Source organism: Echinops telfairi, unplaced genomic scaffold (assembly GCF_000313985.2).
Source record: "Echinops telfairi isolate 266 unplaced genomic scaffold, ASM31398v2 ScPeMD7_6;HRSCAF=24_0, whole genome shotgun sequence".
In the NCBI taxonomy this organism is placed as follows: domain Eukaryota; kingdom Metazoa; phylum Chordata; class Mammalia; order Afrosoricida; family Tenrecidae; genus Echinops; species Echinops telfairi.
In genome coordinates, this window is record NW_022103902.1 from 612,818 (window position 1) to 638,572 (window position 25,755).

General features: G+C 40.6%; 2 protein-coding genes across 3 annotated transcripts in view; one reads left to right on the forward strand and one right to left on the reverse strand.

Annotated features, from left to right (window-relative positions):
* The first annotated feature begins 292 nt into the window (after positions 1 to 292).
* Positions 293 to 23,241, forward strand: TFG (trafficking from ER to golgi regulator). 2 transcript variants are annotated; one of them, XM_045286131.1, is made up of 7 exons: positions 293 to 515; positions 5,639 to 5,722; positions 13,765 to 13,911; positions 14,492 to 14,659; positions 17,361 to 17,504; positions 19,847 to 19,948; positions 22,453 to 23,241. In XM_045286131.1, the coding sequence occupies exons 1-7, from the start codon at positions 332 to 334 to the stop codon at positions 22,836 to 22,838; spliced, it is 1,215 nt and encodes a 404-aa protein (XP_045142066.1). In that variant the 5' UTR covers positions 293 to 331; the 3' UTR covers positions 22,839 to 23,241. The 2 variants fall into 2 exon arrangements, with proteins under 2 accessions (XP_045142066.1, XP_045142067.1); XM_045286132.1 differs by having other exon boundaries at positions 17,361 to 17,492.
* A 435-nt stretch (positions 23,242 to 23,676) lies between these two features.
* LOC101643821 (ABI family member 3 binding protein) overlaps positions 23,677 to 25,755 on the reverse strand; it is a 263,477-nt gene continuing 261,398 nt past the window's right edge. Inside the window, exon 55 of the mRNA XM_045286146.1 lies at positions 23,677 to 24,664. Coding sequence (XP_045142081.1) covers positions 24,549 to 24,664 — 116 coding nt within the window. The 3' untranslated portion in view covers positions 23,677 to 24,548. The remainder of the gene's footprint in view (positions 24,665 to 25,755) is intronic.

The window sequence follows — 25,755 nt, forward strand, 5'->3', positions numbered from 1 at the left end:
CCCTCAGAAAGATGAGGCAGGCAGGCTGTTTCTGTAGAGCTGACAGCATTGGAAACCCTTTGAGACGGTTCTACTCTGTCCTATAGGATCACTTGGAGTCAGGATTGCTTTGAGAGCAATGGGTTGGGTTGAGTTAATATAATAAAACAAAGTTGACTCCCATTTTTTGGGACAGTGAGTGATTCTGTTTTGAGGGCCAGGGTGTCTTCCATCCCAATAGTGCTCTATTACTGGCTATTTAAGCTTTCGTTGCTTTGCTTTTTTTAATTGCCCAAATTTTTTTTTTAATCAGTCTTTAGAGTTGTGCATAGAGAGCATCCTGGAGTCCACCATGAATGGACAGTTGGACCTAAGTGGGAAGCTAATCATCAAAGCTCAACTTGGGGAAGATATTCGGCGAATCCCCATTCATAATGAAGATATTACATATGATGAATTAGTGCTAATGATGCAACGAGTCTTCAGAGGGAAACTTTTGAGTAATGATGAAGTTACAATAAAGTATAAAGATGAAGGTAAGAGTGTTCTTAAGACTAGATTTCCAATCTAACAATTAGATGTGTTCTTTTAAACCCTTTTCATTGGGTTCCTTTTTATTCTGTTCTTTTCCATAGGAATTAAGTGTCAACTTTTATTTAATAGGTGTTGATGCAGATATTACAATTCCTTTATAAGTTAAAAATAGTTACATGATTTATTAAAAAGGAGTTTTAAGTGATAAAATGCTTTCACATACAATTTTACAAGCCCTTCTTTCCTTTGTCCATATAACTCTTGATTTTTTCTCATGAAACCAAGCTGCTTCTGTTTTCCCAAGTTAGAGAACTAGTAGTAGATGTTGAATGAGAAAGAATTTCATTACCAAGTAAGTTTGGGAAAGTTGGTTTAAATAAAGGTAAATGTGTTTGTATATTGCAGAAATTCTCAGAACTTGTAATACAGTGTGTATGTTTATACTATGTTGTGTTCCTAGACTTACAGAGCCATGCCTCATAAAAACAAAAATTTACCCAAACACAATGGAATGATGGGTACTAACGTATTTGCTACTCTTTTACCTGCATTTTTGGTTTGACATCTGCTGAAATTGGCTCAGGTTCCTTATTGCTGAATTTACTTCCAACCTTTTACATGTTGATGTCAATATATTTGGCTCAGGCATCCATACCACTCTGATTCCTTAACACAGCATCTCTAATGCTGTGCTGTCCTGGTTTCCCTCTTAACCCTGTCTCTGTGAGTGTTGCTTTAAATTCCAGCTCTCATGAAATCATTCTAGGATCCAGGTTGACCAAAGCTCTTACCTTCACTTCATGGCACACAAGCTACAAGCTCATCTTGGGCAGTGATCTCCAGCAAGTAGTGGGTAAAGACAAAATGTGACAATCGTGGGAGCTTTTACTTGCCAAGTCATTAAGTGTTGTAGATGATGTCATATGACTGCTGAGATGTATGTGGTTGGGAAATACAGTCCCTGACTGGGCAGCCACTTTCCAGCTTATAATTTTTTTGTTTTTAAACATTTTATTGGGGGCTTGTACAACTCCTTTCACAATCCATCCATACATCCATTGTAAGGCACATTTGTACATTTGTTGCTATCATCATTCTCAAGACATTTGCTTTCTACTTGAGCCCTTGGTATTAGCTCTTCATTTTCCCCCCCCCTCACAAACCCCCCTCCCTCACAAACTCTGGATAATTTATAAATTATTAATATTTTGTTATGTCTTATACTGTCCGACATCTCCCTTCACCCACTTTTCTGTTGTCTGTCCCCCTGGAGAGACGGTTATATGTAGATCCTTGTGATCGGTTTGCCCTTTCTACCCCACCTTCCCAGTATGGCCACTCTCACCACTGGCTCTGAAGGGATCATCTGTCCTGGATTCCCTGTGTTTCCATTTCCTATCTGTACCAGTGTACATCCTCTGGTCTAGCCAGACTTGCAAGGTAGAATTGGGATCATGATAGTGGGGGCGAAAAAGCATTTAAGAACCAGAGGGGGGGAAAAAAAAGAACTAGAGGAAAGTCGTATGTTTCAACATTGCTACACTGCACCCTGACTGAAGTCTCCTCCCTGCGACCCTTCTGTAAGATGATGTCCAGTTGCCTACAGAGGGCTTTGGGTTTCCACTCCGCACTCCCCCTCACTCACAATGATAAGATTTTTTTGTTCTTTGATGGCCGATACCTGATCCCTTCTACACCTTGTGATCACACAGGCTGCTGTGCTTGTTCCATGTGGGCTTTGTTGCTTCTGAGCTAGATGGCCGCTTGTTTACCTTCAAGCCTTTAAGACCCCAGACGCTATATCTTTAATAGTCAGGCACTATCCGCTTTCGTCACATTTGCTTCTGCACTCATTTTGTCTCCAGGGGTGGTGTCGGCGAGGTGAGCATCGTGCAGTGCCGGTGCAGTAGACTATGAAACTGGCATCCATGAGAAGCACTGTCTTAGACGACTAGAACACCCCATCTTTCTCCTGCAGAGCCACTGGTGGTTTCAGACTGCTGACCTTGCAGTGAGCAGCCAACTTGTAACCATGAGAGCATAAGTCATAGCTGATTTATGTAGCCAAGCTGAGTGACAGATGGACTTCTGTTTCATGTAATGTATGATCTAAGAGCAGCAGAAATTAATTTTTAGGAGTTACTCACATTAAGCAAAAATGAGAGAAAAAACCTCAGACTCGCTGCCATTGTGAGTTGATGCCTTTAGGACAGGGTAGAACTTCTTTGCGTTTGAGACGTAAGTGTTAATGGGAGTAGAAAGCTCTGTCTCTGCGGAGCACCTGGTGGTTTCCAGTTGCTGACCTTGAGGATTGTAACCACTGCACCACCTTGCAATATTCTGACTTTGATTTAACGAACACATGCCTTAACATGCCTTAATTTGACTGATGTATTATTCTCTTCACTTTACAACTCAAACATTTTCTTTTCTTTTCTTTTTTTTAACCATAATATTGGGCGCTACTACAGATAATCCTATTGTTCCATAGTTCAATCACATCAAGCAGTATTGTACATTTGCTACCACAGGCAGTTTCAAAACATTCTTTTCCTTATTGAACTGCTTGACATCAGCACCCCTTTACTCCCCAGAAACTCTCATTCTGCTTGCTGTCCCAATAGATCCTCAATCCTGGTTTCACATAACTGAAAAACATAACAAAAATTCAATAGGGTCATCCCCAAAGACCAAATACATCTGAGATAAACCCCAATATGAACAAACAAAGAAATTACAGATCAGGCCCAATGTACATCAGAGGGGGATTAAATAAGGAGGTTTTATCAGCTCAAGTCAGGTTTATCTTTTTGACCTTCTGTAGTCATCTACCCAGTGCACTGTTTGGTAAGCAGTTTCTTCCCATCCCTCTATTGTGGATAGAGGAAAATCCCCAGAGGCTTATTTCCTCAGTAGATCTCACAAATGCATCTTGGGCGTGATGCTGCTTTTGCTAACCATTGAAAACTTGTTTTTGTTGTCAGTGAATTCATTCCTACTCAGAGTGACCCTGTGTGCAGGAGGATTGGTTCTAACTGCCAGCATCTCAACTTTTTAACAAAGTAGTCCAGTGCTCAACCGTTTGTGCAACCAGGACCTCCTGGAGGAGCCCTGGCTGCCCTGATCATGTGCTAGACTGCTGGCTGCAAGGACTTCAGGTTGAAACTGTTAACTCCTCCTCCTCCTCCTCCTCTGGGGAAAGAGGATGGATGCTTTCTACTCTTTTAGAGAGTTACTGTCTTGGAAACCCAGCAGGCAGTTCTGCTTAGCTTTGCCCTACAGGGCTGCTGTCAGTCGGCATCATCGGATACATGGCAGTGAGTGTGAGGGATTCCTGACTTCAGATTTAGCAGATAGTAAAATGACTTCACTGTTTAAATGGTTTTCTTTTAACTCCTTTATTTTTGTTTAAGAGAGGATGACACGTTTTCTGGAAAAGGCAAGATAATATTTTATATTTGTTGACCATATGCAATCTCAATCTCATCTTTTTTTACAAAACAACCTTTACAAATGTAAAAACCATTTGTCCATTGGGTCGCATTTGCCATCTCCTACTTGAAGTTTTTTTTTTATTACATATGAACTTTATTTTCTTTAACATGTGTTTAAGTAGAATCCCCCAGAGCTGAATGTTGCTAGACACATGTGTTAGAAAAGGTAGGTCTGATCAGAGAAAGCTAGAAATAATGCTTAGGATCCTTAATTATGGCTTTCACAAATATCTTTGTCTAAAGTTAGTGTGGCACAGCATCCTCTCTGAGCCTCCCTTACAGCTGTGTCTGCCAAGGTACCCTGTCCTGACCCCTGGCCAGTGAGTGCTTTTCTATTCTTACTGTCTATACAGAACAGTTTTTCCCCTAGCCCTTTGAAAGCTTTGGGGACATGCAAGTGATATGCTAATTATACTATTCTTTCTCCCTGGGATCTGGAGGATTTCAAAGTCTTAAATATGCTCTCTCTCTACATATCAGTGTCTGGCAAGAATTGGTAATTTTCTTCTTAATATCAAAATGATAGTAACCAGGAAGACTCCATTATCCTTTTGCAACTCTGAATTATTGTCACATATGGCTTCTCCACGTGTATCAGTGACTTGTGGGGAAGTAAAAGAAATAATGCTACTATGGGTCAAGGTCATATGTGCATGGATTTATTTACTTTTAAATGTTTGAACATGTGTTTGTAATCAGCGGAGGGCTAGAGAGACAGGTTTCCCCTGTGATACAATTGTAGTTTCCTGGGGTACCTTCAGAAAAGAGGTCTCATCAAACTGGTGGCTTCCAAGGAGATCTACTGGGCCTAATACTCAAGGCAGAGAGTTCAGCTCCAGTGGTTATGGTGACTGCGGATTCCAGGGGGATAATATTGGTAGATTTCCTCACAGGATAGAGGATGATCATGGGGGCTTATCCGGAAGTTTCAAGAAAATGGAAACTTGCATTGGTAAAAGGCTGTCCTATGAGAATTTCATTGGGAAACCTCACCCCATTCACCCTGTAGAACTATCTGTAATCTTTACAGCCCTGATCTTGGCTCTTCAGACTTCTGTTTGTTCCCAAACTCAAAACATTGAAAAGGGAGGGGTTTGGGTCTCTAGGATGCCAAGACTGCTGTTTTGATGTGTAAATGAAGAGCCCAGAATTCTTCTGGGGAGCGTTAGAGATGGAAACATTGTTCCTAGTTTCACATTTTCATGTTCTTAATTGGGTTCTCTCTGATTGTATAGCAGTACTTTTTAACTTACTCTCATTTTACTGGAATGAGAATTTTGAATCTTTAAAATCCTTTTTAATAAAATTTTTGAAAAATACCTTAAAATTTGGGGGAGGGAGATTTCAGCCTAAACCAATGATTTGATACTGCTAATAGCTCCTCCTGGTGATTAATAAAAGGCCATTTAATTACTTAATCTTAGCTACATTTCTTTCTTAATGAGGAAATCTTGCTATAGAGCAATAAAGAAAATTGATACATTTTTTCAGATAGGTTTTTCCCGATTCCTTTAAAAAGTTTTGTGTGAGATTCTAATTATGCTCTGTGATATGCATTATGGATTTTAACTTTACATATGACCTAGTTTATTACTGATAAACGTATGAAATTATTTTTTCTTTAATTCCAGATGGAGATCTTATCACAATTTTTGATAGCTCTGACCTTTCCTTTGCGATTCAGTGTAGTAGGATACTAAAACTGACATTATTTGGTAAGTGACCCACACTCTAGTAAATTTGTGTTATTTTTTTTTAAGACTGGATTTTTCCTTTTAAAGACAACAATTAAGTGATAATTTATCCAAAATAGTGTTTAAATTAATTTGCATTAGAGAACAGTTAATTATTTTAAGCTTCTGGCTGTGTGTGTGTGTGTATTTTAATGAGAAATTTAATTGTTACAACTGAGTGTGTTAACATTATTTTGTTTTTAACAGATATAGCTTCCATATCTCTAATAGAATATTACTGCCTTCTTTTAACCACATTATAATTTTTTTAATATAGTCTTAAAATAAAAACTAAACTTATTGCTGTTAATTCGGACTCATACCCACCCTCTAGGATGGGGGGAGAACGACCCCTGTGGATTTCTAAGACTGTAGCTCCTAACGGGTAGAATTTATCTTCTCAGAGTTTCATGGTTTCTAAATCCTCCCCTGTCAGTTAGGAGCCCAATGCTGTAACCCAATCATACACCACCAGATCATCGTAATTGACTTAACAATTCATATTTTGGACAATGAAATATATCTTAGATTCCACATCTGTGTCTAGTCCTGTTCGACTCGATGACAGTGAAAATTGAACTTAAGTTGTGTCATTTGTGTTTCAAACCTGGCTTAAAATGATTGTAAGTTTAATACTACTTTTATTTAGGTTTAAAGCTACTTTTATTAATCTGAGTTTCTAAGAATTTATCATTTTTCCTTATGATGCAGTATGGAGCCCTGGTGGGGTAGTGGGTTACACATTGGGCAGCTAACGCCCAAATCAGCTATTCACATACCACCAGCTGTCCCATAAGCGAAAGATGAGGCTTTCTGCTGTTGTAAAGATTTACAATCTCAGGATTACATGGGGGCAGTTCTTCAAGGTTGCCTTGAGTTGGAATCAACCAGATATTTAGATATTGGATGCTTTCAGACTTGTACTTTATGCATTATTTTTCAAGGAGTGGTAAAGATTAGAGATAGTTTTGTTTTAAAAAATCTAAGACTCAACTTTAATCCTTTAGATTTTCTTTTAGCTATGACAGGTTTCCCAGATAAAAGCCAATATAAAGTTGAAGTAGACATATGATTGTGTAAGAAATAAGTCATGGGCCTTTTTGTGGATATTTCATTTAGTATTGAAAAATAATGTTGCACCAAACCCAGGGAATTTCATGAGACCCCCTCCCTCTTCATGATCTCTGGAGTGAAATGTCATCTTGGCCTATTAATTTGTGTTTATTTAATCCCCATTCAGGAAGGATAAATCAGTTAAAAAGTTTTAATAGCAAGTAACATTGAAAAACTTTTAAAATTAAAGATATCTTTGTATAATATTAAGAATTCTTGGTGGTGTACTGTAGGGCAAGCCTTGGGCTACGAACTTGAAGGTTGAGAATTCCAACTCACCAGACACTCTACAGGAGAAAGAGGAGGTTATCTAGTCCCATGAAGATTTATGAATCTCAGAAACCTGGGGGTCGTGACCCCTTTGGGGGTTGAATGACCCTTTCACAGGGGTTGCCCAATTCATAGCAATAGCAAAATGACAGTTTTGAAGTAGCAACGAAAATAATTTTATGGTTGGGGGGGTCACCACAACATGAGGAACTGTATTAAAGGGTCACGGCATTAGGAAGGTTGAGAATCATTGCTATAGAGAGCTGATCCAAGTCAGAATCAACTTGAATGTAGGGTGGTGTGTATAACATTGAACCTGACTAATTAACACTAAAAAAGCCAAGTCCACTGCCAGTGAGTCCATTTTGACTCCGAGCTGCCCTAGAGGATAGAGTAGAACTACTGCGCAGGTTTGAACTGCCGACCTTATGGTGACAGCCTGATCGTTAGTCCCCAGCGCCAGTAGGACTCCTTGTAAGATTAGGTAACGTGAAATGCCCCTCCAAGAAGTGAGCACATGCTGCTTGACAAACTATTACAAAATATATTTTTGAGTTAAATAAGTTGACTCTCTCATGGATGTAAGGAGGAAATTCCAAGGCCCCAAAGTAGATGGGCCTAAAAGCCAAAGCCTAAAGGACTATAAACTAAGGTTTGGGGTGCTGTTGATAGCAACTGTCAAGGCTTTTCAACTGTATAATCTAGGGACTTAGCTATTAGTATCTAGGTATCTTAATTATCTAGGCCTGTTGTAACACAAATACAAAGGTGGGTTTTAAGGAACAGATTTATTTCTTTGAAGTTCAGGAGGCTAGAAGTCTGAATTCAGTGTGTAACTAACTCTACAGGGGAGGTTATTCCTTACCTATTTCTGCTTTATACTTGGCAGTCATTGAGATCTTGAACTTAGCTCATTTGCCTCCTGGTGTTCAGACACTGTCTGCTTTCCCTTCGTGTGCCCACTTCTGAGTGGAACATGCTCTTTTATTACTCAGAATTACTAGGTTTGGGACACAACCTCCACCAAGGTAGCCCCATTGACACTAGCAAAGAGAGCCCTGGCCCCCAAGAGGACTATGTATTCCAATACATTGTTTTGGGGGAACACAATTCAATCTACAGCAATATAGTATAGGCCTTGGGTCCTAGACCCTTTGGGTTACAATTTTTAAAAGAATATTCTACAAATCCATTGGTAGAAACATCAAGGAAGCTTGACTGTCATACTCTGGGCTATTAGCAACTTAAAAATCTTTGGGGATCGATAACCCTTGTCTTTAGATAGCATAGATAAGAATTTAACATGTCTACATATTTTGAGAACTCCCAAGTCCTCAGCTATTATAAGTTTATTAACAGAAACAAAGACAAAAACATATCCCTGGGGTAGATCCTTAATTCAGTCATACAGGTGGTTCTCAATATTTTCTTGATGAATTCGAGTTAAAACTAAGACATGAACCAATTCATGTAAGGAAGAAGAAGAAAATGGAAACTAGTTCATAGACATACTACTGTACAAGTTTTTAAAGACAGAAGGAGGGGTAAATGTATAAGGCAGTATGAGCAAAGAATATTTGAAAAATGAATTCATGGCAACTTTGAAAATGAAATGTAATTATTGAAATGCTCAGTGGATTGAGTAGATTCAACCCATTGCTGCTAAGCTGACTAGCCACAGGCAGAGTGTTGCCGACTGGCAGAGACTCTGCTGAAATACAGAAGCAAGCATGCAAACCCAGAATTAGAAACCAGAAATGAAGAACATGAAGGAAGGTGAGAAAAAGCATAATCCTAAAAAGAGTTTAAAGAAGGAAAGGATGGGGAACTGGAAATATTTGAAGACTTTTTCCATGTCATCTAAGTGAAATATATCACTGGAATGTATAAAGCACAGATAATCTTAAAAGTGGCCAGAGACAAAAAGAATAAGAATGATCACCCCCAAAGCAATTAGACTAATAAGACACTGGAACAGTAAAACGACATCTTTAAATTTACAAAACAACTGAAAAGGTACCACTCAGTAGTTACTCACATGTCACAGGTCAGTGTCTGACCTCCTCTGGCTTCACATAAGGGAAGGCAAATCACACGCCACAAGCTGATGCCCTAGGGCAGAGGTCAGACACGCCTCTAGCCTCCAACTGCTTTCCTGCCCTCTGGGCACCAATCACCCCACTGCCCCCATGCCTGCTGGGTTTTGTAATCCATTGCAATGGCCACAGACAGTATATACAGTTATGGGAGTTTAATGGGAAGTTAACATGTTACAGGTCGGGATCAGAAACCTCGGGGATATGGTGAGTTTTTTTGTCCACAGGGCCTCTTCTCAGCCATACTTGCAGACCTCTCTGGTGTTTGGCCACATGCTCTTTGGGTCTCGGCCCCATGACAAACAAAAGCTCTTGTTTATAGGAGCTAAAGCTGCTTTAACTCTGGTAAATGCCCAGAGGACACTGCTCAAGGCAAGCCTGCCTCCTGCCCAGGGGCACTTGGCTTTGGAAGTCTACCACTGTGTCTCAGGTGCTGCTGCTGCTGCTCCTCTGCTCTGTCTCGGGGTCTCGTTCTGCCCCTTTGCCTCCTCTCTACTCGGGAATCTCAGTGCTTTTCACTCGTGGCTCTTGTTTCTGGGTAGTCATGGGATTCTCTCTTCCTGTTTCTGAAGTGACTCACTCACCTTACACCTACTGAATTGGCAAAACTGACCAATCCTCATCCTCTATCTACACCTTATTTCCATGCTGCTCCACCAAGCCATTTGGTGGGAGTAACAAAGACCATGGGGAGAAGAGCCATACATACCAAATCATTTCACTTTACTATACTATTCAAGATTTTGGAGAAATAACAGTTTCAAACAAAGGCTCATAGAGACCTCTTGAAATAAAGTGTTAAAGGTGGATCTTTAGTAAACAGGACATTAAAGCAGACGGAAGGAGGGAGGTGAATGATATAAGAAGCAATTGTGAGCAAATATACGAGGTAGTGTGAAAAATTACATGACCATTTACTATAGACATGCTAGTTTTAGGAATATAAAAAGCTGAGGCTAAAATGCTAAGCACAATATGTAAGACAGGTACACGTGATAATTAAATTTTAGAAATATTTGTATTACTTGATGGGAGGGGAGAAGTTTACTTAAGGTTTTTATTCATTGAGGTATTTAACATGCAAGGATGACTGGTGAAAAACCGAAATAGCCAGTAAATCAGAAAATGTAATCCAAGCATACCTACTCAGCTCACTAAAAGAAAAGAAACTTGATTAAATGGAAGGCATAACGAATGTAGTAGTCACAGTACATATAAACTGACCAAACACTAGTTAAAAGACAACATTTTAACTGGTGTTTAATAAAAGTTAAAAACAAAGTCTCATTAACCAATTGTAACAGTGAGAAACGGTGAGAAGGTTGAAGCTATCAAGGACTTTGTCTTACTGGATCCATGAGCAGCAGTCAAGAGATCTGAAGATTCATTGCATTTGGTAAATCTGCACAAGACCTCTTTAGAGTATGAACAGCAAGGATGTGACTTTGAGAACTAAGGGGCGCCTGACCCAAGCCATGATATTTTCAGTTGCCTTGTATGCATGTGAAAGTTGGACATTGAATGAAGAAGAATCGGTGCATTTGAATTACTATTCTGGAGAAGAATAGTGAAAGTACCGTGGAATGCTAACAGGGCAAACATCTGTCTTGGAAGAAATATGGCTAGATTGCTTCTTAGAGGCAGCGATGTCTCCACTTCCTCTTACATACTTCGGACCTACCCTGGAGAAAGAAAGCATGCTAGGGAAAGTGGAGGGGTGGAGAAAAAGAGGAAGACTCCCAATGAGATGGATTGACACAGTGGCTGTGACAGTGGACTCGGGCACAGGACATTGTGAGGATGGCACAGGACCGTGCGGTGTTTCCTTCTGTTGTGCACAGGGTCTCTATGGGTCAGAACCGACTCCATGGCACCTAATAACAATAATGCTGCTTATAAGAGACATACCTAAAAGATTGTTCTTCAAATTAAAAAAAAAAAAAAGACAAACCCACAAGCTGATTATTAACAGTGTAGTCTCTAAGTAACAATTTTAGTAATAGTCACTTCATATTGACAAATCACTAGGCCAACATAATGCTTGAGGACACACAGTTTTGAAGTCTATAAAGAGAAATTGAGAAAAGGAAGAATCAAGTGAGAGTTGTCAGCACTCAGGCTCAAATTAATGAAACGTGGAAAAGACTTGAAGTCAGGTAACCACTTTGATTTTATTTAACAACAATCAGGAGTGAATACAATGTTTATTCAAATTGACCATCTATCTTAGTAAATTTCATTTAAGTAAATATCAAAGAGGTACAGAGATCACATTCTGTGACCTCAGTAGACACCCTTGGACAAAAACAAAAAAGATTGCATAAACTTTCATACTTTGAGATAAAGACATGTTTTATATAATACGAGTCAAAGGGGAAAAACTTGAAATTAGAAATAGTGTACTATAGTGACTTCTACATAGCAAGATTTATAGAATACATTAAAGTTGTCCTTGGAGGGGCATTTATAGTCAAATCCTTATCTAGCAAGTTGGAGAATTATGAGCTAAGCAATGTTGACAAAAGAATCAGCAGCGAAGGGCGGGCATCGGACCATCTCCAGCTTCACAAGGAAGAAAGAATCTAAAGCCTCTAGCTTTTCTCAAAGTCCATTTCTATGAGTCTGAGGTCAGACTTCGCCCACAGCCTCCCAAATCTACACCAACTGCCCCTCCCATAGCAGACTAGTCAATGTAATGGCCACAGAACTCACAGACAGTACTCACGATTTGGGGGGTTATTAAGGAAGTGAACGGGTTACAAATACAAAGCACAGCATATAGTTGCTCGTCTCAGCAGTGCTCACAGGCAGGCCTCTCTGGTCTTTGGATTCACAGCCATGTGACCCATTGCCCTCTGCCCTGTTTGTGCAGGGTTTCAAAGCTCATTTAGGGTTGCCAGTAAGTGAATAAAGGGTGTGCCTCCATAAACCTCAGACCTGAAGGCACTCAATTTTTGCTCCATGGGTCAGCAAGCCTCCTCTCCTAATTAAGTGCCTGGCGGTAGGTACCCCACTCCACAAGCCAGCATCCTGCCCCAAAGGCACTCAGCCTCCCGTAGGCTGGGAGGGTCACCGCCTTGGCTCTGTGCTTCTTGGTTCTGCTGCTGCCAGTCCTTTACTACGACTCCGTTGCTTCTCTGGTATCACAGCTGTCTTCTGTGGTGATGATTTCTTGTAGAAGAATTAATACCAAACTAGTCCCAAGAAGTTGGAAATTGAGAAAGCCCTAAAACTCCCACTCTTGCAAGGTGATAGTCTGCTCCTTTCCCCTCACTCCCCCATGTCTGTGGGTTCTGAGAATTGTTGCATTGCCCCCACGGAACTCACAGAAGTCTGAGGAAATGTGTCATGCTGTGGTGGGTACAGTTCAGTCCAAAGGTCAGGCAGGGGTAAGCCAGACACTGTGACTGGACTGGAGGACGCACTGCACTCCTGGTTTTTGATCGCACCACCTGCTTGTCAGTGGGCTCATTTTATACGCAGCATTATGGCATTGCAGGGTGACCTGTTCACAGGTGAAGCTTACCTGTATCTTCCCTTAACCAGACCCATGCAGGATCATTTGGTGGTAGGTACATGGTACAATCAGATTTCCGCCAAATGTAATAATCTAGGCTCTACTGGACTGTATCTTACATTTATGCACATATGACCTGATTGGCTATCTTACTAAGTCTTATTAAAGCAAGAGAAGTGGAATGAGGCTAAAGCTGTAATTGATAGCGTAGCGGCAGTCAGTAATGGGATGTTCCTGTTTTTTTGTGAGTTCTGACATGACTGAGGAGCCGCCTTAGTCTTGTCTGATGTTAGCCAGCAAACCCGGCCTCCCTGTGAATGCCCAGCCAGCGTGTAGCAACACTAAGGCCTCTCCTGTAGCATCTGAGGAGCTGCTTTTCCCGGTCTCGTGTGGGGGGAAAACAGCCGGAGCCAGCACAATCAGTCATTTATGTAGGTAGAAGATTGCATTCATCTTCCTTACACCTAAAAAAGGAGTGTGTAAAATACGAATGAATTGCCTCCTGGAAGTAGACCGTATACTCCTGTTAATAATTTGCCACTTGGAGCATGTTTAACAATCAAAGAACCGCTCTAAACCTTTATCACATAGATGCCCGTCATTAGTAGGCACTTCGAGACTTTGTGTGTGTAATGGCAGTGCAGAAAGCATTTTAGTTTAGTTTTTGATCATTTGGGATTTGCATGTAGAGGTTTGGGTCACTATTTTTTTGTCTCTTACTGGAGAACAGATTTTTTTTTCAGTCAGCTGAAATCATTTGGATCAAGTAATAATTAAATCATGTTTCATTATAGCTAAATTCTTACAAACCTCGTATACCAGGATGATCTGGCATCTGGAAACATCGATGGAAGTAAGTTATTTAGCAATTAGTAATCCTTTCCTTGAAGGTAGTGCTCAGGGCCATCAGTAGGTATCTTGTTTCCCCTTTTTAAAGGACGCTTATTTTTCCTTACAGCATCGTTCTGCATATACATGTATTTCAAAGACATCTCCTGATTTTAATCAAATGACTCCTTTTATTCCAGTTAATGGCCAACCAAGGCCCCTTGAATCAAGCCAGGTGAAATACCTCCGTCGAGAACTGATAGAACTTCGAAATAAAGTGAATCGATTACTGGATAGCTTGGAACCCCCTGGAGAACCAGGACCTGCCACCAATATTCCTGAAAATGGTGGGCCATGTGCTTATTTTGTTCTGATTTATTATTCTCTCCCCTGTGGATCTTATTTTTCCTTAAACTCTTCTTCAGTTGGAATAGGTTGGCACTGTCAGTGTTGCTTTTTCTTGTTCCTGTCTCTCCTAGGGTTCATGGCTATAGTCCCAAACCTGATTGTTGATCAGGGTCATGGGGATGTTTCTTTCCTGCACTTAACCTTATCCTGTTGACTGTGTTCCTTGGAGGGGCGGCCTGAATCCCCGTTGTGAAGTACCGTCTGTGATGAGTCTGCATCTGCTGGGCTTGGTTTGGGTCTGACTCAGCACCTCCACCTACAGCAGATGGAACATTATCTGCTCTGGCACCATCTTCATAATTGCTGCCCTGGAGCTCCTCGTGGTAGCCACTGCCAGGCAGTCTGCCCTGTTGAGGGTCATTGCCGTTTTTTCTGGTCCGCTTTGTCAAGGCAAACCTACTCATTTTCCAGCTTTTGTATGCACGTGACGTGATTGTGGCTTGGGCTAGGCACACCTCAAAGTGACGTGGAGTGCATAAGTAAAATGATTACAGGTACTCTTATTCCTCATATTTTTAGATGCTGTGGATGGTAGAGAAGAAAAATCTGCTGCTTCTGATTCTTCTGGAAAACAGTCAACTCAAGTTATGGCAGCAAGTATGTCAGCTTTTGATCCCTTGAAAAACCAAGATGAAATCAACAAAAATGTCATGTCAGCATTTGGCTTAACAGATGATCAGGTTTCAGGTACGTTGGTTTAGTTAGTCTACCTTCTTGTTCATCCTGTCCCATCCCATTACTTCTGTTTCCTTCGGTTCCTCCTTTAAATGAAGGGTCCCTTAGATGGGATGTTTGTAAATCTGATTGTTTGGTGTAGTAATTTTTTATTTACAGTGTGTACAGCTTTCTAAACATCAAGTAGATCAAGATGTAGATGTTTCCAGCACCCAGCAGGCTTTTTGTCCCCTCTCCCAGTCCACAGCACACAGCTCTCTCCCTTTTAAGGGACAGGCACTTGTGGTCTCAGATATGTTTTGTGCAAAATAAAATTAGAATTATTATTTTGATAATATTCACTTGGTAGGAATTATCTTTTCTGATCTTAAATTAAGAGAAATTGAAATTGAAACCAAAATGTGGTTGAGGTACTGGGGTGTGTAGAAGGTACAAGCATTTTTTTTAACCTTAAAGCAACATCAATACTGTGATAGGTTATTTTTATATTTCGGTCGTCATTTTCAGCATTTTCCCCATGGTGCTGGGAAAGAGCTTGATAGTGTCCCACAGGTCTTTTGAGATTTGTTCATTTTTTTTTCTTCAATATTTTTCTCTTATTCTAGTTGGTGATTTTTCTGTTATAGATGGATTTCTCTTCAGGTTCACTAGTTCTTTCCATCTTTCATCTGTGTTTGGACCTTTCTAGTGTGTGCTTCATTTCATTTATTGTACTTTTTGCTCTAGAGCTAACCTTTTGATTCTTGTTATCACATCCATTTTTTGTTTGAGATTCCTTAATCTTATACTCATCAGGGTTAAATTTTCCTGTAATTGAAAGAATTTATAGTAGCCTTTTCCCCTGATGAGTTATATGGGTCCTACTTTCCCTTTGGCTGAAAACTTGATGTTGAGGTTAATATGTTGGAGAGACTTGGGGTTCTTTTGATGATTGGTTATATCCTTTCTATGAGAGGATTAACCTGTGTGGATTCGGGCTACCCTGTCCACCCTGTGTCACATAGCCGCTGAGCTCTCTGATCAGCGCTTTCAGGTCTGGTGGCTGCTTTTGTCGCTGACGTGCTCTTGGTACACACTGACAGGGGGTGTGACCCCGGCGTGCTTTGCTGGAGAGCTGCAGTGGACACTCAGATTTGGGTCTCACTTCTTCTGCAGCTTTCTCATGTACAGATTTCCAGCTGTGCCAGGTAAAATCAGTAACACTGGTTTCTGCTAATGGAGCTGCAGAGGCTCGGCTGAAATTCTTACCCATTACAAATTCGTTGGGAAAACCTCAGGTTCCTGCCTACATTTGCTGGACTTCATTGATCCACTGAGTTTAGTTAACTTTTTTGTCCGATTTTCAATTGTTACCCATGAGAGGGTTTACTGGCTAATTTGTTATTAGGTGCTGTTGAGGAACTAGAGGATTAGATATGTTTGTTTTGTTTTTCTTTGAGAGATTCTTATGAGATTACTCACTAAAGAGAATGTGAAATTCTAAAGAAATATTTGTGTATGACATGTTTTTGATACAAAAAGGATACCAATCAAGTGATACATGAAAATAAACATTTTTAGAGCAACTGAGCAATGAGTTAATATTCTACCCATATAATATTTAAGTCTTCAGGAACCATCAAACAGAGGTGTCAATAGTTGAGGTTAAAAATTTACATTTGGATTATCTTTAGAATGCCTATTTTGACTGTTGCTATACTGGACTCTCCCCGTTCAGGTTGTTCATTGTTCTAGAAGTTGTTTTCGGTGGCTCTCTGGTGGACTATAGTGTAGGCATTTGGCTGCTGACATTAAGATGAGGCTGTCCACTCCCGGAAAGCTCGATAGTCGCAGACACTAGTTACGGTTGCTGTAAGTTGGTATCAACTGAATGGAGTTTCAGTGTGTATGTTAGGATCCTAGGCCTTGTGAGGCAGACAGAAAGAATCAAAGGGGGATCCTCAAAAGAGCTCAAAGTTTAAGGGGAGATGGTAAGAAATGGAAGGTACAAATTGGCAAGGATCATAAGTATGGAAGGTAAGAAATACAGTATTTATTGACTCAGAAGACTTGCTAGATGTGGAATTAATTATAACTGGGTTTAAGGATTTCACTTATGTTCAAATGTGTGAACATGGAACAGGGGTAGAGGGAATGAAGATGAGTGGATGGAGGAAACAAACTAGCTATATTGTAGAACAGGGAGGTCAGATTAGTAGGTGGGGTGAGGGGGCAAAATTTGGACATGTGCGAAGAGCAGCCGTGAGAAATACTTGGATTCAACTTGATTTATGGGCAGTAGAGACCCTTTAGAGAATGAAGGATACTTTTGGTTGATAGATAAAATGGATTTCTTAGGGGGTGGTAGGCTGTTAGCATTGTGTGGAGGACTTGGTTTTTGCAGGTGAGGTTAGGCGTCAGGAACACAGTGTTCTAGTTGTAGCTATAGATTCCTTAAAGGCGGGAGCAAATGCAAAAATAAATGAATGCTGTTCATTGCAGTTGAGTTGAGTGACGCCTGTGTGGAAAGAACTGTTCTGTAAAAGCAAGATGGCCAGGCTTGTCTCCCGAGGGGCGCGCAGAGTGGCTTCAAACTGCCAGTCTTTTGGGTAGTGTTGAGGGCTTAACTGTCGGTGCCACTAAGGGGTTTCTTAGAGTGCCTATCTAATCGGGCTTGTTAAGGGAATGACACATTGTATTTCAGACACTAAATTGACTTTTCATCACCACCCAGGGCCACCTAGTGCTCCTGCCGAAGACCGATCGGGAACGCCTGACAGCATTGCTTCCTCTTCCTCAGCTGCTCACCCACCAGGAGTGCAGTCACAACAGCCACCATACACAGGAGCGCAGACACAACAAGCAGGTCAGATGGAAGGTAAACTAGAGCTTAGAGCACAGGTGGGGAAAAAGGTTTGTGCCAGTGTCCCTGAAAGTTTTTGATTTACTGACATGGTATAATTTGAGGTTAAAAGAATAAGTAGAATGTGTCACTGTGCTTCCAGTTGTCGAAAGAGAAACAAACCTACAGTGTTTGTGTGAGTGAAAATGGTACATGAATCAGGAAATATTCTTACCAGTCAGTAGTGACTTGTGGGGAGAGAGGAATTGGAACGAGGACATCACACTTCACTTTGCTTATGCTTGGGGGTTGCTTTATATGCTTTGCTAGCGCCCCACTGCCCCAAACCAAAAGCCAGAACTAAACCCATTCTCTGGGGTCAGTTCTGACTCCTGATAGACTGCCTGCAGGGTTTCTGGGACTCCGTGTTGGAGCAGACAGCTTCACAGTTCTCTCGAGCAGCTGGTAGGTTTGAACTGTTGAACTTGTGGCTGTCTCAACACTTGGCCCACAGTGCCACCAGCTGTGTATTTTTGTAATTAAAAAATATTCAACAGAGATCAACGTACAGAAAAGTTTATGTACCTAGATAACTAGTACACCATGTCTGGGGAAGATTAATAGCTCTTTATATTTTTGAGCTGTTAGCAATAAAGCATTTCATTTATAGAAAAAACAGTGTATTTTAAGTCAAGCTGTTCTCTAAGTAAATAGAACCTAGGTTGAGTAATTTAGTCTCTCTAGGTTTCGATAAGTTCTCACTGCAAATTGAGTATTGGACTAACTTATTGGTGTTCAGAGAATACCTTTAACCCTGAGTGATACATGACTTGGAAGCTCAGTATTTAAGACTGATAGAAGGGTAACTGCTGGTGTTGAAGGGGCTTGCGGGGCCCCCGAGCACATTACAGTTACCCATTTCACATAAAAACAACCACCAGGTGGTGCTCTAGTTGTGTGCCTATTAAGGAGACGGGGAAAAATACTTACCATAGCCTAAAATGAACTGGTAACTTTTAGAACATGGGCCTATCCTCTTGTGATAAGCTTTCAGCGCTGTCTCCTGAGTTGAGTATTAGTCATTAGGAACTAGCACGTGACCTTGTGCTTGGAGCTTCAGCCTCTTGAGTCAGAAGTAACTTTTGATGGCAGTGGGTTAGGGCTTTTTTGCTCCTCACCAGCTTTAGTCACTGTGCTTGTACTGAGATGCAACTTTCCAGGACAGGACACACTTTAACTGAAGCAGAGAGGGGTAAAACAGGTGAACTAAAAACTGTCTATTGTAACATCCTCTTATAAAGCAGTGTTTAGTGTTTGCAGAGAGAAAGAGAGCTGGCAAGGTAATTTTACCAGATGTTTCCTATTCACTTAACAAAAGAATGGAATTTAATTCTACTAGTAATATCTCAGTTTATTGTATCAAAGCTTCATTTAAAATAAATTCATTTTCAAAATAAGTGAAATTTAAAAGATGACACAAAGTGAAACGTTAGCCAAGTACTACCTCGGACCAGAGGCACACGATGACCATTGCTTGGTGTGCATTGCAATTTCTCCTGACTGACATTAATTGCTTCGCCAAAACCCACTTTTAGCTTACGTTAAAACATGCAGCATGAAAATATGCAGTTTAGTAATGTGACTTCAAAGAAATACAGTGCTTCAAATAGTCACATTTGAAGAAAATGAAAATTTAGTGTTGCATGTGGTTGGGTTTACATTTTCTCTCACTTGGTTTTGGAAATCTGGTGTCATTGAAGTGCGACGCACATCACACTCCCACTGGCCACGCTTCATCCCTCCGTAGGCGCCTTTGGCAAATGATGGCAGTAGCATCTTCTCCAGTAGCTGTCGAGTTGGTTTCAACTCAAACAACCCATCATTAGAATGATTGGAAAGTAGAGATAATGACATGAAGCAGTAAATCTTAATTTTTGTAAAGTTGTAGCTGCAAATGTTTAGAACATTTCTCCATAGGAGACGTGGTCCACTGACTTCCTCTCCAGTGTTAGCAGGTCTGCTATTTAAAAGTACAGCGTGGAACCATTGAGCATTATCCGATGCCACGTTTGGTTAGGGCAAGCAGGTGACAGATGGCTCTGAAGTAAAAGGATAGTATGTAATTTTTTCTTACCCAAAGGGTCCTATTGTTCGATAACAAATTCAAGTCCAGATGATGCAGTTGATCGGTGTAGTGCTTTGGAAAAGATTCCAAAGCCATTAACGGTATTGTTTTTATTTTATTACTCGATTTTTACTGGACACAGAATTGTTTTCAGTGTTTATCTGTTGGTAGTTCAGATTTGAAAACTTGCTTTTCTGGTGGTAGTTATGAGGTGGTAGCCACTAGTGTGAGTGTGTGCGATTGTGTGTTTTAGGTCAGATGTATCAACAGTACCAGCAGCAGGCCGGTTATGGCCCTCAGCAGCCGCAGCAGGCCCCAGCTCAGCCTCCACAGCAGTACGGTGTTCAGTATTCAGGTGAGCAGATGGTCACAGGGACTTGGCTTGTGGTCTTTGAGCTGTTCAAGTGCTCATTCACTGGAAGCTCTTTCTCCTAGTTCTTCGTGGTGTGTACATTATCAGAGAAAGGATTAACTCTTTAGTGGGCAAAATGTCAGCCAGCCTATAAATTTCTCAGTGGACAGAAAACGAGCAAATGATCCCCTATGTAGTTGTAAAATGCAAACCTCTCTCATTCACGTTATCAGCGTACCTTTTGTGTAGTAACACTTGAACTCTTGTGATATACAGTAGTGTACTCTTAGTATCTGTTGAAATATTTAACTTTCTTATACATGGAAAGGTGTTAAGTAATAAAATTATCTAAAATAATTCAGGCAACTCTAAGCTTAGTTCTCCTTTTGTTTAAACCAGGGGGTCCTCAAACTTTTTAAACAGGGAGGCCAGTTCACTGTCCCTCTGACCCATTGGAGGGCTGGACTATAGTTTAAAAACAAATGGGGCAAAACCACCTGGCAGGCCGGATAAATGTCCTCAGTGGGCCGCATGTGGCCCGCAGTTTCTAACCAGATGTGCTTAAGAATTGGTTGGAGAGCCTTCTGAGGTTTAACATGGACCCCACTCTCATAGATTTTTCTATTTGGTCCGGAGGAGGACACCACCTCACTGTTTACCAATTACATTCAGACTTACAGGAACTCCATAGGGCAGAGCAGAACTGCCCCTCTGAGTTTTTGAGACTGTAACTCTTTACAGGAGTAGAAAGCCTCATCTTTCTCCTGCGGATTGACTGGTGGTTTCAGACTGCAAACCCTTTGGTTAGCAGCCCAGCATGTAACCCACTATACCAGTACAGCTCCAGGAATAGGATGAGCTTTGGTCAGCAAAAAGCATTGCAGGCCATTTTAATGAGCCAACAGGGTCTGGTACATATGACTGATTGGGTCAATGATTGTGACATGTCCAAGGATGCACAGCCATTACGTGGAAGAGCTGAACCAGAACCCATCTCTGATGTTACAGTGAGGTACTACTTACCATGCGGCATCCTCCAACCTAAACCAGGGCTTGGCAGGCCTGTGACTCCCTGTCATAGAGGTAGGAGGGAGACTCCACAGACACCGTAGAAGGAGTGCTGCACTGTGGTCAAGACCAGTAGCCTGCTGCTAATGAAATGGCATCTTTCGGGTAATTTCTTTTGCTGGGCAATACTTAAAGATTTGATTGCATCAAGATACAGTTTTAAAAAGAGTTTCAGTTGCCTGGATTAAAAGGAAGCAGTTCAAACAAATTTTCTGTTGTGAATTCAGTAGACACTTGGCAGCATAGCTGCTGAATCTCTCTTAAAATAGAAAAAAGTTAAGATTGTATGTCATTCAAGATTTTCAAAATTTTATCCTAAATTGATCAGTCTTAAATAAAATGGTTCCTATATTTTATTTATTTAGAAACATTATGAGCACTCTTGATGATCTTAGTCAGGGTCTTCACTCTAAATTATTATCTTTGCATTTCTGATTCCCCTTAGTCGGTTTAGTTTGAATTTTATTGACTCTGGAGATGGGGATCCCCCTTAGTCGTTTTAGCTGGCGGTGGAGCTCGTCCACAGGACTCGCTCAGAGGTTGTTACGTGGCATTGGGCCATCGTTGACCCTGTTGACCGCTCCTCTGTAACATTGTCTGCTTTTGTCCATGGATTATGTCCAAAAGGTTTCTTTCATGAGTAAATTTTGAACCCAGGTTCAAGGTGAGTTCAGAATCTACTCAAATTTATTCAATCCTCTTATTTTTAATCTAAATACAGGGTTGTTTGCATTTTAATAATTTTCTTATGTATCTGGTGTTTAATGCTGACAGGATTCCAGTCAATGGAGAGGTTTCATTGCAAGTAGCTGCAGGTGTGTTTCATGGGAGAGATTAATTCCAGTGAAGCAGACTTTTTCTTTAAAAAAAAATTACAAATGACTTTCGACATTGGTTTGCTTTTTATGTGTTATGCTGTTACTGTTAAATCATTGAATTATATGAAGGTAAAGTATCAGATACCAAGTCTAAAGGAAATGATTCTAAAGATCTTGAAAATGGGTACTGAGGGTGTATTTTTTAAGTGGCCTAATTTTTATAGATAAAAACAACCTTAAAGCCCCTCACTAGTGAAATGAGAAGTATTTGTTCCACTTACAATCATTCATTCTCTGCAAACTGTCTTTATTTTGGACGAGTATGAAGCCCGCCCTCAAAACCAGGTTAAGAACTGCTCTGCTCTTGCAGTTTTGATATTCCTAGCCAGTACAGAGTATAACAGTTATGCATTTATCATTTGAGCACCTGTTCTGTACTAGGAATTATGCTGGGACAAGGTTCTTGCCCTAAGGCATTCTATAGTCTAGAAGCAGTTGTAGGTTTAAATATTACCTGTTTAGTTTTGAAAATAATATACGATGAACTCTACCCCTTGGTTACTTAGAAGTTTGTTAAAGTTAGCACTTTACATAATAGGTTGTTTTATTTTGCCTTTACAGCAGCAAACTATAGCCAGCAACCTGGGCCCCAGCCACCTCAGCAGTTCCAGGGATATGGCCAGCCACCACCTTCGCAGGCACCAGCTCCTGCCTTTTCTGGTCAGCCTCAACTGCCTGCTCAACCTCCACAGCAGTACCAGGCCAGCACTTACCCTCCACAAACTTACACTTCCCAAACGTCTCAGCCTGCTAATTACACGGTGGCCCCTGCCTCACAACCTGGAATGGCTCCAAGCCAACCTGGGGCCTACCAACCAAGACCAGGTTTCACCCCACCCCCTGGAAGTACCATGACCACCCCTCCTCCCAGCGGGCCGAACCCTTATGCACGTAACCGTCCTCCCTTTGGTCAGGGCTATACCCAACCGGGACCTGGTTATCGATAAGGAGGCTCCGCTATGCTGATGCAGGTAGTGCTTTGTCTCCTAAAAGACTCCAATACTACTTACTTTATTTTAATTTGATTGAAGGTCAGATTTAAAAAGCAGAACATTTTTTATGATATCATTGTTGCTGTTAAATTGAAAATATAATTTGCTGGAAGACAGAAAAGACAAAATGAACATGTTTCTTTCCCTGCTTTAAAATGTAGCAGCTTCCTAGTCATTTCATTTCGGAACACTACTCCTAAGTCTGTGAAGTGATTGACTTTCCAGCTCGCCTCGTTCTGAGGATATTAAAATGATAGCTCTTTATTCTTCACATGATGTACTAAAATAGATCCCCTCTGAGAAGTCAACTAGATATTCTGTAACACTGATAGGCTAATAAAGGTGATTGAATCCGGTAGTGGTCTTGGATTTTAATTGAGTTACTAACATTACATATACATGACAAAGGCAAGAACAGTTATATTTTGTGGGTGTTTGACCTTAAAATGAAGTCAAAACACATTAACTCACAGTGTTTGGCTTTTTTCTCCTTGAATCTTAAGTAGGTTTTTATAGGAAGAAAGACTAGCTTCAGATACAAACACCAGGATACAGGGGAGTTTGGTAGATCCCGAATATCTCAGATATTCCTGAGAGAGATAAACTTGTAGTTACATGTTCTGGTGAACCAGTCATGCTATATTCCTAAAATCAACAAAAACAACTTTAGTGCAGCACTTACGGTTGAAAAATGAAGCATGTGCTGAAGACCAAGCACAGGAGAAAGGGTCTTTCAGATAGAGGGACATAATGCAGCATTCCACCTCCCTCCCCAGATGAAGGAAAACCATACTTTTTCATAAAAAATGAGTTAGATTTTTTGTTAAACAATTATGAAGACATTTTATGCATTCATTCTTAGCGATCTTACATATACAGACTAAATTATAAAATGATGGGGAGCTCATATTGCATTCTCTTTGTGCTCAGACTTCACGCCCAGTCTCTGCGAACAACTTAGATCAAATCATGAAGACAACAGCATAAAGCTAGTTTGACAAACAAGTACAGACTACAACATGTGTCTGCACAGGGAAAGAACAATCCATTAGCTCCTCCTTGTGTTATCAGCTGAAGTGAAAGCTTACGGATTCGACAATTCAGGCATTGGCAGGCATTTCAAGACACGTTTATTACTGTGTGTTTAGTTAATCTCTTCAGAAAAGCTATTCAACTGTTGCTAACAAGTGGAAGTTTAAATAAACATGACTATTAGGGACTTTTCTTTCCTAGATATGCTGAAGATAATTTGATCCAATAAGTTAAACTAAGATTTATGGAAGTGACTGACCAGTTGAAAAAGTATATGCTTAGAAAGTAAGTATCTTCCCAAAAGAATATTGTTTTTTGATATAATGTTTTTTGAGACAGTTCTACGGCAAAATTAACAACACTGTGATAAATATACAAATGATCTCTTAAAATACCATGACTAGGGAGCCAGCTTCCCTAAAAGTGTTATTCTGTTAATAGTTAGCTTTCTTAAAATGACTTTGTAAAACCTGATAAATATTCTCAGTCTTTTCTAATAATAAACATCTACTATTGCTATTAAATTTTAAACTTTTACACATAGTAAACAGAACAGCTTAAATGATGTGACAAATCCTGTAGTCTCTCATTTTACCAAGAAGTAAAAGGTCCTTTTCAGCATGGTGACAGCATTTACCATTTCCCTGGTATTGTTGTCCCGCACTCATACCACTGGACATAATTGATGTGGGTGTGGCCACCTATTTCTCCAAACTGGACCGGTTCCTGGCGAACTGCTCTGAAATAGCCTGAGAGAGATAATCATTCACTGTAACATTTGCTCCATGACACTTTTGCCCTCCCTGGGTGTAGACTGAAGTATGTCATGGAGTGAGTGGAGGTGACTTGGTGAAGCAGTATGTTCAAGAAAACCACCGCTGAGGGGCCCCTAGAGCCTTTCCAGATGCAGTAATGGCTGGCTAGAATTGGCCGTCTGGAGGAAGTTGGCATTTGCTCACCAAGTTTAGAGCTGAAAAGAGAGGTGGTGATGTTTTGATGTTGTGTGTTAATCCCACTCTACATCTTACTGGAATGTGTTCTTGTGCATATGAAAGGCTACTGCTGTCTATGAAGAACTGACCCCAGTCCCAGTCGCCCACAGAATAGGACTTCAAAATGAGGACAGTTCTGAGATGGTTAAACTTGTACATACTTAACTGACTGCAGTGCTGTGACATAATTGAAAATTTCACTGGGACATGTTACAGAAACAATTCACCGTGGACGTTCCTATGAGGGAGTTTGAACTGCCAGTTAAATGGATTCTCTGGACGTGAGCCATCTGTTAGTACTGATGCTCTTTGGGCTGATAACCTTTTGAGTATATGTGCAAAATGTGTTGCTGAAAAACCTGTCGTCATAGTTAATGTATTAAATAATCACAAAGAACCTTCTGGTAGTTATTAATATGAAAGCACTTTAAAAGTTTGTGGGAAAATTCCATTTTTTCATTCCATGACCCCACCCACATTTCGAAGCCTCCCCCTATGCTGCACAGTACTAATGTGCCTTCAGCAGAAGCACGTTCATTGAGCAGAACTGCTCTAATGGAATTGTATCTACAAAGTGAATCAGTTCTGTTTATGGCAGCAAAGCTTTTAATTTTTGAAAGAATAAAATAATGCAGGTGCTGCTTGGTAACCCACAGAGGTACCTGAATGACGTATGTTTGGGAAACACTGCTTTTTTATTGCTATTGTGCAAATTCAGATTTTCACGAGGTAGAATGCATTCATGTGTGTGTGTTCCATATTGAAGTCTTAATTTTCTCTAGTCTGGTAATTACAGCATGGTGCTGTGAGATGAAGTCTGTGTCAGTGATGGCTTTCCTTGCTGGGTT

What these genes read in the sequence shown, in the direction of transcription:
- TFG (XM_045286131.1), top strand. Translation starts at nt 332, where the DNA reads ATGAATGGACAGTTGGACCTAAGTGGGAAGCTAATCATCAAAGCTCAA. An exon ending in AACAGATGATCAGGTTTCAG is followed by an intron (nt 14,660 to 17,360) that starts GTACGTTGGTTT and finishes ATCACCACCCAG; the next exon opens with GGCCACCTAGTGCTCCTGCC. An exon ending in ACAAGCAGGTCAGATGGAAG is followed by an intron (nt 17,505 to 19,846) that starts GTAAACTAGAGC and finishes TGTGTGTTTTAG; the next exon opens with GTCAGATGTATCAACAGTAC.